The sequence below is a fragment of the Astatotilapia calliptera genome, chromosome 13 (genome assembly GCF_964374335.1).
Source record: "Astatotilapia calliptera chromosome 13, fAstCal68.1, whole genome shotgun sequence".
Lineage (NCBI taxonomy): Eukaryota > Metazoa > Chordata > Actinopteri > Cichliformes > Cichlidae > Astatotilapia > Astatotilapia calliptera.
In genome coordinates this window covers 7,454,404-7,473,212 of record NC_137434.1, presented here as the reverse complement: position 1 = coordinate 7,473,212, position 18,809 = coordinate 7,454,404, and the positions used below count along the sequence as shown (strand labels likewise).

General features: G+C 39.9%; 1 protein-coding gene across 5 annotated transcripts in view; it reads right to left on the bottom strand.

Annotated features, from left to right (window-relative positions):
- The window catches only part of rmdn2 (regulator of microtubule dynamics 2), a 43,027-nt gene extending 24,704 nt beyond the window's left edge, over positions 1-18,323 (bottom strand). Inside the window, exons 1-2 of one of the 5 annotated variants that reach the window (XM_026189721.2) lie at positions 18,210-18,323; positions 13,457-13,911 (exon numbers count right to left, since the gene is read on the bottom strand). In XM_026189721.2, coding sequence (XP_026045506.1) covers positions 13,457-13,902 — 446 coding nt within the window. In that variant the 5' untranslated portion in view covers positions 13,903-13,911; positions 18,210-18,323. Of the gene's footprint in view, positions 1-13,456; positions 13,912-15,047; positions 15,073-15,243; positions 15,378-17,059; positions 17,170-18,209 lie in introns of those variants that run through there. The other 4 variants (XM_026189719.2, XM_026189717.2, XM_026189720.2 and 1 more) reach the window with 4 other exon arrangements.
- Positions 18,324-18,809: the final 486 nt, after the last annotated feature.

The window sequence follows — 18,809 nt, the reverse complement described above, 5'->3', positions numbered from 1 at the left end:
ATTCCGAGGGAGAATGGGGACATTGAGTCCGAATAGACCATGTTTAATACCTTAATTGCTGAAGTTTCTCCACTGAGCTGCAGCCACAAGGTGGTTGGTGTCTGTCTTGGTGGTAACCTTTGAACCAGATGGTGGGCACTGAGCCAGTTAAACAACTCCTTGGAGGCATCCACTCCAGGGGATGAAGTTTACCCAGAGTTCTTGAAAGCTCTGGATGTTGTAGGGCTATCTTGGTTGGCAAGAATGAGAATCAGCATCTCCAAGTCGGAGGCCATGGTCCTCAGCTGGAAAAGGGTGGAGTGCCTACTCCAGGTCAGGGACAAGTTACTGCCCCAAGTGAAGGAGTTTTTCCAATTCAATTTTCTTTATATAGCGCCAAATCACAACAACAGTCACCTCAAGGCGCTTTATATTGTAAGGTTTACCCTACAATAATACATACAGTAGAGTTTAAGTATCTTGGGGTCCCACCAAGAGGAAGCCACAGGGCAGACCCAGTACATGTTGTAGAAATTATATCTCCCAGCAGGCCTCTGGGAACACCTAGGTGTTATCCTGGACAAGCTGGAGGAAGTGGCCGTAGAGAGGGAGGTCTGGGCCCAGATAAGAGAAAGAAAGTGGATGGATGGACTATCGCTTTTACCACTGTTATAAATTTGAGAATTGGACTGCATAAAGATTAATCATTTGCCATAATGTCTGGAATCTATGAGCAGGGTTTCTTTCCCGCGAGATGTCTTTAGGAGCGATCATGGCTCAAGAGTTGGCAGTTCGTCTTGTAATCAGAAGGTTGCCGGTTCGAGCCCCGGCTCCGACAGCCTTGGTCGTTGTGTCCTTGGGCAAGACACTTCACCCATTGCCTACTGGTGGTGGTCAGAGGGCCCGATGGCGCCAGTATCCGGCCTCTGCCAGTGCGCCCCAGGGCAGCTGTGGCTACAATGCAGCTTGCCATCACCAGTGTGTGAATGTGTGTGTGAATGGGTGGATGACTGAATGTAGTGTAAAGCGCTTTGGGGTCCATAGGGACTAAGTAAAGTGCTATACAGGCCATTTACCATTTAACTTCAGATGCCCCCTCTGCCTTACTTTTTATCATTTGTGAGCGAAATGCATGCACTTGTAACGTGAGTTTTTGCAACAGTGAAAGACCTCTACATCAGAACAGTCTACGGGTGGAGGAGAAAATGAAAAAACACAACCATACAGCAATATCTGTACAGGGACACTAGATGTTGATATTTTATTAAATACATTTAAATAACAGTCATTCAGTCAAATAGTCACAACCTGACATGAACTGACTGAAATAAATCTCAGAGAGATTGTTGAAGGTTTACAAATAATTGCTGTATAATTTATAAATGCAGACAGATTGCCAACATGTTGTCAGTCTAAATGAACACAACCTGAAGGGCGTCAACTCAGCTGGCTGCCAGCTGGATGCATCTGGTTATAGTCCTATAAAAGAGGAAGGTTCCTTAGCACAAAATTAATAACTGAATGTGAATTTCTGTTAAATGTGAATTGCTCTCTATTTAGTTTATTGCCAACTGTGCTGATATTTATTCCTGAGAAAAAAAAGCATGTCTTATTTTTTGAAATAAGACATGATATTGAAATAAACTGATTGTTTTTAGAACGGAGCATATTTTTCCCCATTTAGTGGATCTGGCTTTTCATGTGTTGCACATAACAAATATCCAAATATCTAAATAAATACATAATAATAAAAATAAAATCAGATATATGTATTAAAACTTGGGTCATTAGAAACATTAGTTAGCACAGTTTAAAACAAGGTTGCAAGAGTGTTTTCAGCAAGGGTAAATCTTATTGCTCCAAAGTCCAAATTTTTAACTACAGGATTGATTTTTATTTTTTTAGCATTAGTCAGGAGTTTAAATAACTGATTCATTGGCTTGTCACATTCAGCAGCTTAGCAGGAAACAGAGAATCTCTGTAACTGCAAAAGAAACCAGACTTTGCCTCATACATATTTTAATCTCCGTTTGTTTTTATACCATCATTTTGAGATTGTAGCAAGGCTTTGGCAGACTTGCTACAATCTCCCTCTGCACACTAAACCCCAAAGTAAACCCTAATACCTGCAGGCGAAGCTCAAATCATTTATTGGCCAATACATTTCAGCTTAAAAAAATTTGAATGTGGGTGCTTTTGTGTTCTTACTTTTTTTTTTTTTGGTCTAGCTGCAACACAGCACGCTGCACTAACTTTCACCAAAAAAAAAAGCCTTGCATTTATCTTTAGCCTCAATGTACTAGTCATTCATTCTCTCATTCATTCATCCTTTTGTCTTTTTAATTCATTCAACAGCCCTTTTTCCCTCCCTCACTCCCTCTTGGGTGGAGAGACAGGCAGTGGCGTACTGAGTGATCAACGCATTCCTGTCACGCCATTCCACGGTTCATGAATCACTTGAGTTGAAAGAAAAAGAAGCTAAGAATCTATTTGTCTTACTGTGTGTTTATGTAATGTACATATGTTTGTACAGGAACCATTATTATGTTGGCGGTGTTACTAGCAGCGCATAGCTCTGAAAGAACAAATCTAATTAAGTTTGGGTAAGGGAAAGGACCTCACAAACAAAGACAACAGTATTACAAGAGAGAGAGAGAGAAACGGAGAGAGACCTTCTGTGACTATAATCATGGTGCAGATTAGTGAAAAACAATGACTGACTTCGATCATAATCTTTGACACCTCGGTATGACCCTGAAAATTGACCATTTGGTCAAAGCATTTAACAGATAACTACCAGATAATGTAGCAAACATGGATAATTATGTATTAGATTTTGCACAGCATCACACAGAATGATAATTGGTAAATGCACTGGTTCTTCTATAGTGATTTTCTAATACACCTGAGCACCCATTCACAACCATTCATACATGCATTTTTTTCTATGCTTGAGTCCTTTCTAATTAAAATTCACACACATTCATACGGATACATCCGAAACTAACTTGGGGTAAGTATCTTGGCTATTTAGCATGCAGACTGGAGCAGCCAGGGATCAAACCACCGACGTTCTAAGTAGTAGATGCTCTACACCTGAGCTACAGCCACCCCCATATAGCGTGACAATGAGAAAAGTGAATAATGTCTTCACTTTACGATTACATCATTCAGCTCATTCAGATTAAAAGTCCAGTCCAAGTCCAAGTGAAGTGTTACAAAGAGGAATTTATAACAAATAGCTTTACAAGCTTAAATTCATGGAGATTACTGTTATATGGAAACACCTAAAGAAAATAATAACAATATACAGGGAAAAAGCAAGTGCTGCATGGCTCTAGAGGTTTATCCAACAGGTGTTTATTAGTAGTGTGAACACAAGCTCAATATAAAAAAATTTAATTAAAAAGGAATTGCTAAATATAATTGCCAAAAATCATGTAACAAGTTTATTCTTGGTTTGTTTTGCCTGCTGAATTGCTCCAAGAATAAACTTGCGACATGATTTTACCCTAAACAGAGTGGCTCAGCAACCCCTCCTCCTCCTCCCCTTGTTGTTTTTTTAAAAAAAAAGTAGAGCTTTGGTAACACAGCATGGGGTTTCAAATGCTGCTAATTGAAAGAAACCCCCTAAAAATGGGTTCATAATTAATTTTATCCAGTCAGTACTGGATCCTGTAAAAAGAGAACTTCTTGGTTTGTAATCAGCACCATGCACAAAGCTGTGAACAACACTGTAACTCCCCATTGCAACGTTAATGGTTCCTGAAGCTTTACTTTCATTTTCAAACAGGCTGTGTGCTCCCTAGGGGAGATCATTCAGTGTGTAGAGCCTAAGGGGGCAAAGAAGGAACCTCTTAATAGAGCTTACTAATGGCAGTTTCCACGGTTACCGCCTTCAAAACAAAACCCCAGTTACCATCCCAACATCACCGGGCCTAAGAGCATGCAGCTCAGCTTATTCAGAGTCTGGTGACAGGTCCAATGAAAGCCTGCTGTGAAACAATGCCTGACTGACTGGAGCGAATCCAGTTATTTATTCTCCATCCCTCCCCCTAAAAACGCTGATGTCACCTTTCACTTTCCCTACCGACCTACAAGCCAACTGACAGCGTCACTGACTTTCTCAACATGACCCCCTGCGTTGTGCTGGAAAAAGATGTGGGTGATAAACAACGCATCATTCATTTCTCACAGTCACAAGATGACACTGCACATTAATAAAGAATAGAGCCATTCATTCCAGCCACGTTATTTTTATCTCTACTGTGTATCCATAAATAGCACTTCTATTAGGATATGATAAAATGTTGTTCCTGAAATAGCAGATGAATAAACAAGTTTTGAAAGTGGGGATGTACACAGCTGCACATTTGACATTTAGCTGCAATGTCACCAAAAGTAAACAGGAAAGAAACACGTGTATGAGAGTCATCAATGTGACCAATAAACCTGTTAGAAGGTCACAAAGATATTTAAGATAAAATAAATTACAGCAGAGTGTTTGGCAATACACAGTAAATAAGAAACAGAGTATAGAATAAGCAATTTATCCGACAGGTTACTCTTTTTGTGTGTTTTATTACACAACTTCCTGAGTTTGATGTGTTGTGATGGATTGCTTCCATTAGCTGGAAAAGGTTTTTAATCAGCTAGGAAGGATCATAACTCTAGTCACTAGAGTTATGATCCTTCCTAGCTGATTAAAAACGTGCTGCTGCCACCCTGCTGTCAAATCCTCTGTCACAGAGGATTTGACAGCAGGGTGGCAGCAGCACGTTTCTTGAGAATACCAAATGTTGCTTTGTTCTTGTAGCAAAACAAATAAGAACAGCAAAGAGTAAAGAACACAGCTCAAAGAGCTTTCCAGTGAAAGACATGTAGGCCCATAAAGCCCACAGAGCAAACTGGAAGTCAGTGAATGACTAGATTTGGTAGTTTTAGATATATTCACACTATGATTATATACATAAATTGTTGAATTGAAATGATGACTGACCCACAGACTCTGTGCACCTGATTAGTTGTAATAGCTAAATCACTGTCCTGATCAACCTCTCTCTGCATTATTAATGCTGAAGCAGACTAAAATTAGTACTGGGAAGCAAACTGGAACAGTATCGGTATTCCAGTTTTTCAAGCTTGACGTGAATTTTTCCAATACTACTATACCGATGAACAGGAAAATAAACAAAACACCCACTGTGGCTTTTCAAGGGTTTCAACATACAAAATTACCGACTACCAGGAGCGTCATGGAGCAAACTCAGAGGTTCTAATTATATGACACAACAATTATTAGCAAACGCTTCACTCTAAAGGAGAAAACAACAAAGCAACATAAATCATTTGACACTAGAGCATGATTAATACAGGATTTTTAATGCCGATAACATTACTGCCCTCTATTGGGCAAACTATACAATGTAACACTCCTTACATAGTTGAAGGGTGTTTCTGTCATTTTTTTATCCGTTGTAAATTCTGACACCAATAGGTTATCAAGTAGCTAATAACAGCCAATATAATCAACTTGCTGATAAATTGACTAATTGTAATCCCCCCCCCCCCAAATGATGCCACCGAATAGCAAGAGCGTTAATGCTAGCTACCAGCTACTAACAGCTGTCCTGCAAAGTTTGGAAGAGAAAGCTGAAAGGAAGTTTGTCTTAGCTCTGCTGTGGAAACAGTAAAAGCAACGCAAAAAGTGACATTACACTAAAAGCAGAACAGGCCATCTGTTTAGGACTGATTATGAAGACCTCATTATATTAGTAACAGAACCTAAATGGAATTTATTAATTATTTCGATTTTTTTTTAACTTTATAAATTTATTTTTTCATGACGACAGTAAAATTCATTATATTCTAGAAAGTCCTGAAAGGTGAATTGGCCAACTAGCAAGAGTTCTATACATCTGGAGGAGCAATTGTTGGTCAAAAGTGTTGGTGCTAATTAGGGCTGCCACAAACGATTATTTTGATAGTCGACTAGTCACCGATTATTTATGCGATTAGTCGACTAATCAGATCATCATCCACTGGACATAAAACTACAGCTTATTGCACCAGCAGCATCTGCTCTTATATAACTATCATTAGCTTACAGCTTTAAGCTTTTAAGGTGCTAACTAAAAATAAAGACAAGATGATAGTTTATTAAATTTTAATGAAATTTGCAGATTGTTTCGGTGAAGTTTAATAAACTCCTTGCTATCTAAAATATAACAGGACAACGGAGTATATTCTCCAGCATCTCACACTTCTGATAATCAGCTGTCTGCTTGACGTTTATTCAGCTGTGTAAAAACTATAACTTTAATCTCAGACAAACCGATTTACTCAGGAACAAATAAAATACAAAAAAAAAAAAGCCAAACAACAACATTTTTAAATTATCTAAGTGACTCATATATATTTAACCTGAGTAGCGAAAGACGGCGGTGGGTGACCTAGCCCCCGGCTAGCTATCGAGCTAGTGGGTAACAGACGTCTCCGAAAACGTCGGAGCGCTTTTGAAAATATGTGGTGTCCTGATAAACTGAGCAGATATTTGAGGTTTACACAGCTACATTCTCGCCTGAAAATATGTTAAACGTTTATTTTGTGACCCAGAAAGAATAATAAGAGTAATATTAAAACTAACTAGCTGCCGCCATTGTTGGAAACTAAGCTGGGCCGCGCTATGAATTCTGGGACACAGCTGCTTCTTCTTCTTCTTCGGGGTTTAACGGCAGCTGGCATCCTTGTACATGCAGTGCTGCCATCTTCTGTTTCAGTCCGTTATTACACTCTTAAATCCTGCTACTTATTCCTGCGTCTTTTGGGATCTTACAAAGCTTCAAACAACGCGTCGACTATTAAATCAGTCGTCGACGATTTTGATAGTCGACGTAATCGTGACTAGTCGACAAATCGTGGCAGCCCTAGTGCTAATGGCCACCTGCAAAATAACCGATCTCATTAAGATGAGTGAGCATCAACCTTTACTCTCTATACCACATCATCTGAATATAAATTAGAGATGGACCAATCCAATATTACATATCGGTCCGATACTGACCTAAATTACTGGATCGGATATCGGAGAGAAATAAAAAATGTAATCCGATCCATTAAATATCACAAAAGCACCTCACAAAACTAGCGACACAGCGTAACCCGGGTCATGACCTTAGCACGTCTGAGCGGTGTGCGTCTCGTGATAGAGTGGCGTGCGAGACCTGTTGGCGGTCTGGTTGAGCATTTGGAGCCTCACTACGTGCTTCCAAACCAGAATTTCATTTTGGAGAAAGCTATCCCAGAGAAGTAAAGCAAGTGTGTAAGTTCATCTCTGAATGTTCGTAAAGCATTCCCACGTTAAGCTTAACAACCGATATATGGAGCGACTGCCTCTCTCTCCCTCCCTCTCCTGCTGCTACTTCAAATTGAAACTGATCAACAATCAGCTGATCGGCTTTTCTGTCGCGACCCCCGTCTCTCTTGTTTGTTTTTCACCCACTTTGCGGCAGAAAGAGGAAACCGGGCTGAACAACAGCAGCACGTTTAAGCTTGATAAGCTGTTGTTAGAATTTATTTAAGATTACTTTCTACACCAGGATCTAGCAAAGTTTTGCCAGGGGGGCAGGTAGGGCATTAACAGGGAAAGAGGGGCACAAAAACATACTTTTCTTTCTAATTCTCATGTCTAGCTTTTAATAAATAATTATCTGAATCTTACAACCAAAGTTTTCATCTGATGTAAAATGTATAGAAATCCATTTTTGTATATACACTCTACAAAAATATAAACGCAACACCTTTGTTACTGCTCCCATTCCCCATGGGATGGACGTAGAGACCTAAAATTCATTCCAGATACACAATATAACCATCCCTCCCAAACAGTGGTCACAAATCAGTCCAAAACTGCACATTCCAGGGTGGCCTTTTGTTGTGGGCAGTCTGAGGTACACCTGTGCACTACTCATGATGTCAGATCAGCATCCTGATGTGGCACACCTGTGAGGTGGGATGGATTATCTCAATATAGCAGATGTGCCCACTACCACACATTTGGACTGATTTGTGACCACTGTTTGGGAGGGATGGTTATATTGTGTATCTGGAATGAATTTTAGGTCTCTACGTCCATCCCATGGGGAATGGGAGCAGTAACAAAGGTGTTGCGTTTATATTTTTGTTGAGTGTAGTAACTATTAAGTCAAATTTATAACCTAGAAAGCTACTGTACTTTTTCCTTTGCAATTCTGTTGAAGAAAGATGTTGAATCTATTTAATTACTGTAGAAAAATTATAGACTTCTGTGCATTTTTTTTAACACGTGCTTTAAATTCAAGTTGATTACGTCAATTAAGCATTATGGGGGGGGGTCCCTATTTCTTTCTTTCTTTTTTTTGCTGGCAACCCTATTAGTTAGGTTGTTTAATATTTCCACTAAGTACTCTTTAAAATACCACAATAGGGAGGATGGTGTAGGTTTAAGTTTATTAGATTGATCAGTGTTGGTGGACTATGAATATATATATATCCTATATCGGATTTATATTGCTATCGGCAGATATCCAAATTCATGATATCGGTATCGGACATAAAAAAGTGGTATTGTGCCATCTCTAATATAAATACGGATTAAATACTGTACAGCGAAAACTTGATTAAACAATGTTTGACTGAAACTGTTTAACAGATTAAAATGCTAATGGAAAAAAATGCCTTTTTTGCATCACGTTTATAAGATCGGGTCTATAAAGAAGCAACCTAAAAGGGAGACGTGGGTGGTCAAACTTAACAGATATAGGTCAGAGACCAGCCAATTTGACGAGAAACGCATCAGACAGCTGAAATGGGTGCATAGTATAAACTATTTTCCTCGAGTTAACAGATGTGTTTGTTTGGCTAATAGCCTTTCATTGAAGAATAATCTGAGGACATAGACGTGAATGTAGTGGATATGGACAGCTGCGAAGCAACACCTGCATGACGTCACAGGGAAGTTAGACTAAATCTTTTAATCACAAAGCAGACAATGAACTTCTTTTTTTTTTCTAAACATTTCTGTGTGTTGATCAGGCTTGCCCGCCGCTAAACAAAACTCCTTCTTAAATCTGCTTAAATCAACAACTATCCGATGTCATAAATGCTTGTTTTTTTGGAAAAGGAAAAAAAGAAGTGGTAATGTCCTTGAGCTACAGCGACGTGATGTGAATAAACTCAGTGGGAACTGTTTGAGGATTTACAAGTTCCTACAAGACACCTTTAAATGAGGCCTCTGACAGCTTGGCACAAAGACAGTGTGATTGATGGGTCTGCTTACCTGCAGAAAGGTAGCTTTGAGGAAGTCGCCGTGACACATGAGCAGTGAATGGAGTAAACAGCTGGAACTTTTGACCCTGTACCCGCTTTTGATCAACACTACGCCGCTCTGTAACTCTGCCATTATGTCACACTAATTGTTCTCTTGTTTGAGTAAAACACATTATTGCACTCAGGTTGGAGGCAGGCTGTACTGCCAACACTGGTCACACTTGAAGTCTCTTTGTAAACAGAGGACAAAGTTGATTCATAAAAATAATCTTTGCAATTATGCAAACAGAAAAGTATTACACTTGAAGGAATGACCTCCAGAAAGGTAGAAAAAAGTGCCTTTGCCTGGTCACGATGTGCACATATCATGTTTTGCAGCAGAGCTTGCTTTCGGATTGGTTGAAGGTCCTGTTTACACTTGCACGATGCCCTCTGTTGGAAACCTGCTTCTTTCTCCTCTGTGCTGTTAGCAAATCATAAAGATTAAGATAGTTTTTCTTTTTCACCCGCTTTTTCTGGAAGAAAGAAAGAAAAGAAAGAAAGTGTACTTTATTGGTCCCCGTGGGGAAAATCCCTCTCTGCATTTAACCCATTCACTCAGTGAAGCAGTGGGCAGCCACTGGGCGCCCGGGGAGCAGTGTGTAGGGACGGTACCTTGCTCAGGGGTACCTCAGGGTAGCTGTTCAGGGGAATCGAATCCCCGACCTTCCGATCATGGGGCCACCACTCTACCTACTGAGCTATCCCTGCCCCTACAGAGAGGTAAAATGTTAACCTGAAATGTTTATGTGAAAAAAAATGCACTAATCTTGCTAATCTTAAGGATTTGGATTTCAGCAAACTCATAATATCTTCTACTTAATGCTTAGAGTGTGGGTTTTACGGGGATAATTTGTGGAGATATTGTGCTTCGAGACGGCTGAAAAGACACGAAGAGGCTTTTGAAAATGGATGTGAGGATTAGAAATCTTAACTAGGAGGGGGACGCCGCTCACTCCCTAAGGGGCTGGAATTTCTTCACTCCACTGTTCCCAGCTAACCCCCACACCCTCTGCTCTTACAAATAACAGAGCGGCAGGAAAGGCTCTTTAATTATAGGAGGTGTGTGCATGATGTGATGTCTTTTAAAGCATAATAACCCCAACTGTAATTAGGAGCATTTGATGCGGCCGATGGCTGTCACTCAAAACCTGTGAACACATTTGCTAGAGGGCAGTCTGACACCTCCCAACTGTTTCTTTAGCCAATCAGGAGGACAGTGGTAGCGACCTGAAAAGTTTATACATCATGAAAGAGGGCTCCTGGTGTCTTCTAAATAAGATCCAACTAAAGTAATTCATGCGCTACTGGCACAAGCAACAAGCACACCACTAATTAAACACTCAGAGCACGCTGGATGTTCAGTTGGCCTACTTTAAGTTGTTTTTTAAAAAATCTGCTCCAAGGCAGTACGATAATCACTGGGAGGATGGTAACAGAGATGGGGAGGAGTCATGCACCTCTGATCCAAGGCTCACTGCACACCTAAAGAGAGCGCGGCTAGGATGTGAATAGAGCTGCACCCAGTGTTGTGATGTCTCTTTGGCACTTGACATACTCCACTTCCTCCATAAATAAAGCAGGGGGTCAATCCAGGTTAAGTGGCTGGATAAAGCATGCTAAAATATCCTCTTTCTGATTTGGTGCTCACAGTTTATACAAGTTTGAGAGTTTGCGTGTTCAGATTGTCTCTGTTGGGTCCAACAAAAACTTAAGTGCTCCTAACCGGTGAAAATATTAAGGCCCCGGATTAATCGTCCTTATTTAACTGCTGATAATGTTTTGATAAGATGAGATTTTAGCTGGTTGTCCATTCACAATAGACATGTTATCTATGGCTGGCATGAGTTCAAGACATCTTGGCAGGGGGTGGATGACTGGGCATGCGGTGTTTGATTGGTCTGCTGTTATCTGCAGCACCTGAGGCATTTCTACATACTGTCACATATATAATTTAATGCAAAAAAACAGCAAGCGGGTTTAACTGGTAAAGTAGGTGGGCCAAAAGTCTCCTAAAAGCAGATAATGATCAACAAATACGGCTGTTAACGTGTAAACTAACCCGAAACTAATTTACCACTCACCACCTGTTAAGATATTTATCTGCAGTTTATTTTTCTGTTTGCTTCTTTGTGATTAGAACTACTTTCAGTAAGAAATGACTACAGCCTGATGATTGTATGGATATAGATAATTAGCATAAAACTGATTATAATATAATTACATTTATTGCTCTTCAACCATAAAGTGAGGCAGATATTTTCAAACCTTTTACTCAACTGTTATATTCTACAGGCTCATGGGGTGTAACTGAGTGAAGTGTGCTGGACAAACGGTGGAACAATGTCACAGATTCTTTGTGTCCATATAAAAACTTATTCATACTCTATACTTTATGAAGATATAAAAGCCCACTCTTGCTTCAGGTCAGGGAGATTTGTGGGCATTCACTTATGCACAGCATTTTAGTCAGATTGAAATCTGGACTTTGACTGGACTGTTTTTTCAGTCACTCTTTTGCAGATTTGCTACTTTGCTTGGGATCATTGTCCGGTGGCATGGCTAATATTTAACATTCTAACTGAGGAGTTATGTCTGAGATTCTTTGAGCGCTGCAGAGCCTGACCTTGTGGTGAATTTTCTGGGATGTCCACTCCTGGGAATATTGATATTCGTCTTGAAGGTTATTCACTTGTTATTCAATCCTTCTCATTGTATAAATGATGAACTCCAAATTGTTAGGAAACAACTATATAACCCTTCCCAGACTGAACAAACAGCTGATATCTGTCCTCCTCAGCAACTAACACACCTGAAGCCTCCAGACCTGCAAACTGATAAAACATCAGCGTTCAGCATATTTACAGTTGCTGATGCTCAGATAATCAAGTACATGTGATTAGCAGCAGATAACTCCTCTGGATACCTATATGATTTCACACACTGGTTCTATAGTTTGCCTTAGTAACACAACCACAACAATGGTTGTGTTACAGGCAAACAGTGCAAATCACTACAGGTAAGTCACAGTTTCCACATCTGGTTCTAAACCCTAATCAGTCCCATCTTCCCCTTCATCTTTATCAAAGTGTCTGTTTTGTTTTGTTGTATTAAATTGGAACTCTTGATTTTTTTTGCGTGTGCTTTCTGTTTCATTTTGGGCTTTTGCTTTAGCCAGATCACAGGTTCCCTTTTTGCTCAGTGACTCACTTCACGTCACTTTAATCTAACTAGCTGTTTGGCTCCCAGGAAACCACAGAAAACCATATACTTTTCCCTTCACAGAACATGAAATAAAAGTGAGATTAGAATTCTTCTTAAGTGCCTGTTCATTCCCACATCTTAAAACAGACCACAAGTGTGCATTTTCTTTTGTTTAACTTTAATTGCAGCACATGCTTTTCTTACAACACAGATTCGCTTCTGTGATAATGTTAAGATTTGTTAAGGGTGTAACAATTATGAAACCAAGCCAGAAATTGCAATAGAGAAGTCTGTAACTGACTTATGGAGACAAACTAAGTGTTACTCACTTAATCCCTATTCTATAATTCACAAAGAAAGAACAGTGAAGGACACAATAGTCTTACTTTACAAATATGTCATTATTATTGAGCCACTGCACTTCCTGCATCAGCGTATCAGCATTAGTACTGTGATATTGGCAGATTGGCCACATGCAGTGTGTGTTCCTTAACAGCACATGAGGTGCACATAAAATATGTGCACCTCACGTGCTGTAGATGTATCTATTTATTCGATCTAGCGGCTTCTTCATCACTCAAAATTCAAAACTGCTGCAGCTAGTGAGGCTGGTGTAATGGGATGGAATTGTAAGTAAAAAGTAGCATTTGTTTAGGTTGGGCATAATTTTGTGTGTGAATCCTGTTAATCTGATATTTTCAGTTTAAGTCTATATGTATCTACGTGTATGTGAGCAAAAGAGCGCTTTGGAGGAAGTCAAATGACTTCTATGGCTTGCTGAGAGACAATTCAGGAAAGCATATTACTGTCATAGAATCTGTTAATGGAAAAGATTCTGATGTTGTTGTACATTTGCTCAGACATTATTAAGAAATCTCTAACCAGATAATAAAAAGGGAAAACTGTTTTCAGCTTTTAAAGTACTCACCCTCCTTCACTCTCTGCTTCCTCTGAGCTCCGGCCTGTAGCTCTGGCCTCAGCGACAGTGGCCGCAGTTCTTTTCCTTCGTGTTGGCGTAGTCCTGTGCAGAGAGCCAGTTCGCCGTGCCTCTTCACGTCCCCTGAACTCCTCTCTGACCTGGTCTTGCAGCGATGGCAGAGCGTTCTTCAACGCCTTCATTTCATCCTTCAGCTCTGACACACACTGAATCAGGGCTTCAAGGCGATCCAGCACTTCGGCCTGACCGCTGGGCAGACCAGGACCATCCACCAGCGTGAGACCATACCCTTGCTCATTAGTATGGTGAAATTGGAATCCCAGGCACGAGCCTCTTCGCCGAGACCTAAAATTTTGGTAACACACCACAGCCAAGCCGACACCAGCCACTCCAGCCAACGCTCCCAAAACCAGTACCTTGCTGTCTGTCTGGGCCATCCTGCAAACCTGAAGATACGCGAAGAAAAAAAACAACCTGAGGGTCACTGACTGCAGAAACTTTGCTGTGAAAGGAAGATTGTAGTTAATGAATTGCTAATTCTTTTGAGGCTGCGGCCATCCCTTTTGCTTTCACACCTTTTCTTACCACACTTCTCCCTTCCAGTCAGCTTTGCATGAGTACATTTTGATACAACACTATTGCCAACAAGCAGCCATTTCAGCATTGACCTTCTGTGGCTCACCCTCCCCATGAAGGGTGTCTATAATTATCATAAGCGCAGCTCTCATGCCAGCATTCTTCTACATGACTGTGGTTTTGTGAACTGAACTAAACTCAGAGATATATTGTATTTATACTGTTTGAACAGCCATTTCCTCAAAATGAGTTTAATATGTTATGATAAGTTTGCTACATTTTTTGAGCTTTTAAAGTGCTTGAAACACTATAGCTTCAATATAATGGGTTTAAAATATATTTGATTTTCACATCCTTAAAAAAAATGGAAAATATTGAAAATTTTCCATGATATAATTTTTTTCCACCATGCTAACAGAGAAAAACAAAAGCCCTTTCACTCACATGTGTCTCATGACTTGCATGAATGATCAGTGTCTGAAAGGAGCATTGTCAACACTGATTTCAATATGTACTTAGTTCTTGCAGAAAGATTTGCCTGCACAGGGTCTACTAAAAGTGAAGCAAGGACACAACAGCGAGAGTTTAACTATACGGAAAACAACATTCCCCTGTTTGGATAATAGGCTATACTTTGCTTTCTTTAAGACAAATGATCATGGCATTTAAATTCACATTACACTTCCGACCAACTTTAGCATTTAAACCCCTTTCTGATTAACGAAGCACCAGATATGAAACACATAAAACGAGACTCTGCCAGCACTGAAATTTCTAACATTAGTCAGCAACAAAGTGTTTAAACAAAGACACATGCTAGTAGTGGCTAGCCTCAGATAATTGGATCAATCTTCAAGGGAGCGTGTCAGCCAGCAGTCAAACAGCAGCTATTGCAGCCCGAGCACATTAAGAAATTTAAAAGCTTTCACGGTTTTCCTTAGCAGTACCCTATGAGATACCACAGCTTCACTAGAAGCACAGAAGATATCTGTGTTAATTAGCTTACAATATCATGAAGTTATGCTGCTAGCTCTTAGTCGCCAGTTACCAAACGACGTGCCAACGTTAAAAACAGAGCGACACGCTAACGTCACACAGATACAAAAACATAAATTGATCGCTTTCAGTAACAGAGAATCATCTCGAGGTCTTACATGAACAAAATGTACGTAAAAGTAATGAAAAGTGACATTAATATACACCTTACTGTAAGGTAGGGAAGGAGGCACTTGTCGGCTTGACAGCTATCTGGTGCGACAGCAAAAACATTCCGTGCTGGCTCAGGCGCCGAAAGGAAGAGTTCCGGTTATGTGCCAAAAACAAAAATTGATTGCTGATGGTTCTGTGTGCTTATGTTTAATATATTTGGTTAAACTGGTAAATAGAATGCTGTCGACGAGTTTATGAATGGGCTATATATATATGAAAAAAAGAAAATAATAATAATAAAGAAAGCCTGTATTGCAATGACTTTTGTCACTGCGCTATTGTGCCTTATCTGTGTTCTACATTATATTTTATTGAGCCCTTTTTTGGCCACTTCAGATATTTAATGCATAGCTATTAGAATATATCTGTTGTAATTTCTGCCACCGCTGCAGTTTCTGCTGTCACAAGATTTCTCTTGAAAATCACATTTTAAATTTCAATGAGACATTTCTAAAATTATTAATTAATTTATTCATCTATCCCTTTTCTTAACCTCTTATTCTGAGGGGACAGAAGGTTCTCATGGCATAGCTGTCATAGAGTGATAAGCAAGATACTCCCTGCACAGGTCACTAATGCATCACAGGGCCACTAATGACATGTTTAGTAGAAAGAAAACTCCAAATTTACATTAGGTCTGCTTCCCTGTCTGTATTTAAGCCATTCATAAAAGCAATCCTTTCTACCCTCTACCCTCAGTGCACAAGAAACTTTATTTTGTTAGTTACTGATTTCTTTTGAGTATGTTCATTTGGGAGAAGCAACGGTGTAAGAGCCACTGCTTCTATTTCACCAGGCAGAATGTGGGTGGACCATTTCAGTTACTCCCACTGATGCAGCTAAAACCCTGTTGGCTGTCAAATATGCATATCTGTGCTACACTGTGCTTACATGCATAGAGCACGATGTGGCTTTGATGGAAGAGACTTCTCAGGCTCCAGCTCTAATTTTAACAATTCTAATACTGCTTACTGTGTAGTGTGCAACAGCATTGATCTAGCCCTGTCCTATTTTTATTTTTCTTCCCAAGAGACAGACTATATTGTTTTGAAGGCTCTCCAGATTGTCTAAAGGGCTTTCAAAGTTTTCACATAATGGAATACTATCAACCATGGATTGGCTGAGTACAGAACAAAAGGCAGCAAACATGTAAAGAAGAGCTTTGACATCTTTCAAGAATCCTGGAAAACTATTTCTGAAGAATAAGAAATGAAATAGGGTTGACTAAAGATTTTTGCACATTACTGTATATTCAGCTGAACGTGTGCTCGCATATGCTCTACGTGGCAGTACAGGCCTACACTCTAACAGAACAAAAACAAATCACAGAACATGCCTTTTCCTATCTTCCAACTATCTCTGTGAAACATGTCCTTCATGTTGATAAAGTGAGCTTTGATATGAAATGGATAATGCACAAACAACATCCTTATATGCCATTCAGATCCTTTTCCTTCTTGTTGCACTCCAATGTTTGCACTGCAGTCACCTTTTTTAAACTTTACTTGTTGCATCTGTCAATTTATTTTTCAGATTCTAAACATTCCTCGCTTCAATTTTTTCTCAACTTGGCTTCAACATGCGAGTTAATAATCAGGCAAAGAGTGATCAAGGTCCACTACAATAGCAAATGTGCCAGAACTGCATTTAGAAAACACAGATAATAACTGCTTCAAAATGTTATGTTCTTTACAATTACAATCTCTAACGAAAGTGCAAAGGCTTTGTCATCTAATTAGTTTTTAAAATTCCTTTTATGTAAAACTAGTAGCAATTATTCTGAAATAATAAGCACAAACAATGACTCACCGCTGTGTATGCTTCACTCACACAAGTGTCTCTCTGCAGTGAGCCTGAGCAGAATGTCCTCCAGGATTTAAAAAAAACTGCTAAGCACACGTATTATCACTGCATAAACCTTGGACCTGCACTCTGCAGTCATGGAACTGTCCTTACATGGTCTGATTAAACAGAGAAACACTAAAGCCTAAAAAAAAGATCTTCAAGGATATCAAGCTTTATCTGATAGAGTTTCCCTAGTTATCTAGTTATCAACATATATCATGTCCAATACAAATCTCCAAAAAGGTGACCTTGAATTATGGCAAAGGCCAAAAATCATTGAGTTTTGTATTTTTTTTAATCATCCTTTTCTGTTTATTTACATTAGTATTAGCTGATCTTCTTCTTCCTTCATGCTTTTTTTAATCTGCACATAAAGACAAGTTCATGATTAATGGTTTGAGAAACATTTCATTCAGGGGAGGGAAAAGAAAACAACCAACAAATGTCTTTGATGACCTTACGAGTGGGTGAATTACATAAATGACTTCTTTCTAAGTTGACTGTGTTTATTTGATTTGGAAGATGAACATGAGATCTCTAAATGGATGTTTCCTTTAGCCTATAGAGAGGGAGGTAAGCACACTTTCTTGAAAACAGGGGTAATGAGAAGTTCCCTTGCATAATATGCCGTGGGAATCGCTACGTGCAGTTTCTTCCTTGCTCTCTGAAAGCTGTATTGTTCCTTAGCCCACAGCCTGCATCCAGTTACCACAGGGAACAAAAAGCCCACCTGAAACCCAGAGGCATGGTGGTGCAAAAAGGAGAAGAAAAAAAAACAACAAAGCTTGGCCAGCAGCTCTGGGTTGGCCCCACAGATGAAGATATGGCGATAAGAGAGGCGCACCCAGCCATGGCCTTGCTCCCGTCGGGTCAAAGCTTGGAGATGAGCAGATATTGTCAACGATTTTGTTTTATCCACTCAGCACGCATCTGCCAAAACTTTCATATCGCAGAATTGCCTTTGTGCACACACAGAAGCTCATCACAGCTGTCAAACAATATGTGGGAGAAATAAGGCATCGCTATCAGAACTGCACACACAAACCACAGTGTGAAGCCTCATTGTTCCCTGTCGGTCTTGTAGTAGGAGTGTTCATGTGCATGACATGCCTACCTCAGTGGGAGGAAAAACTTCTGTATCAGTTGCGTGCCGTGTTAACAGATAGTTTAAAGACTCATTCAGCCATGAAGATGTGGCTACTGTTGTGTAACAGAATGCACAACATCACGTTCGTGAGGAGCTGGGGAAGTCTAACTCACAGCACTACCTGATGACTATCTCAGCTGCAAGCACTCAGTGTTCTTATCCTCAGGTCTGCCAAGAGTCTCAGCTGTAGTGAATTAATGTGTACGTCCCCCAAGGTTAGAAAACCAACAAAAATCAACACAAACCTGTGAGTTGCATCCCAGTTAAACTGAAATTCTTCCTGCTGAAAGTCATGGTCCTGCTTGTGCGGGGGATTATGCTATGGTGTCTGGCAGGTTAACTGGGTTAACCAAAATTAGTTTTTCAGGCTTCATCTGTGGATGAAACATGAATATTTTTCCAAGACATGATCCCAGTTTAAAAGTATTCCCGTCAGTCTGCAATAGCGGCTTCCAACTGCGGTATTACTCAGCAGCATGAATAGCATTCCTGCATGTTTGCATGGCGAGCTGTCTTCCCTTTTCCCATTGCCAAATGAATCAGTGTCCGTTTCCTACATAATTTTGG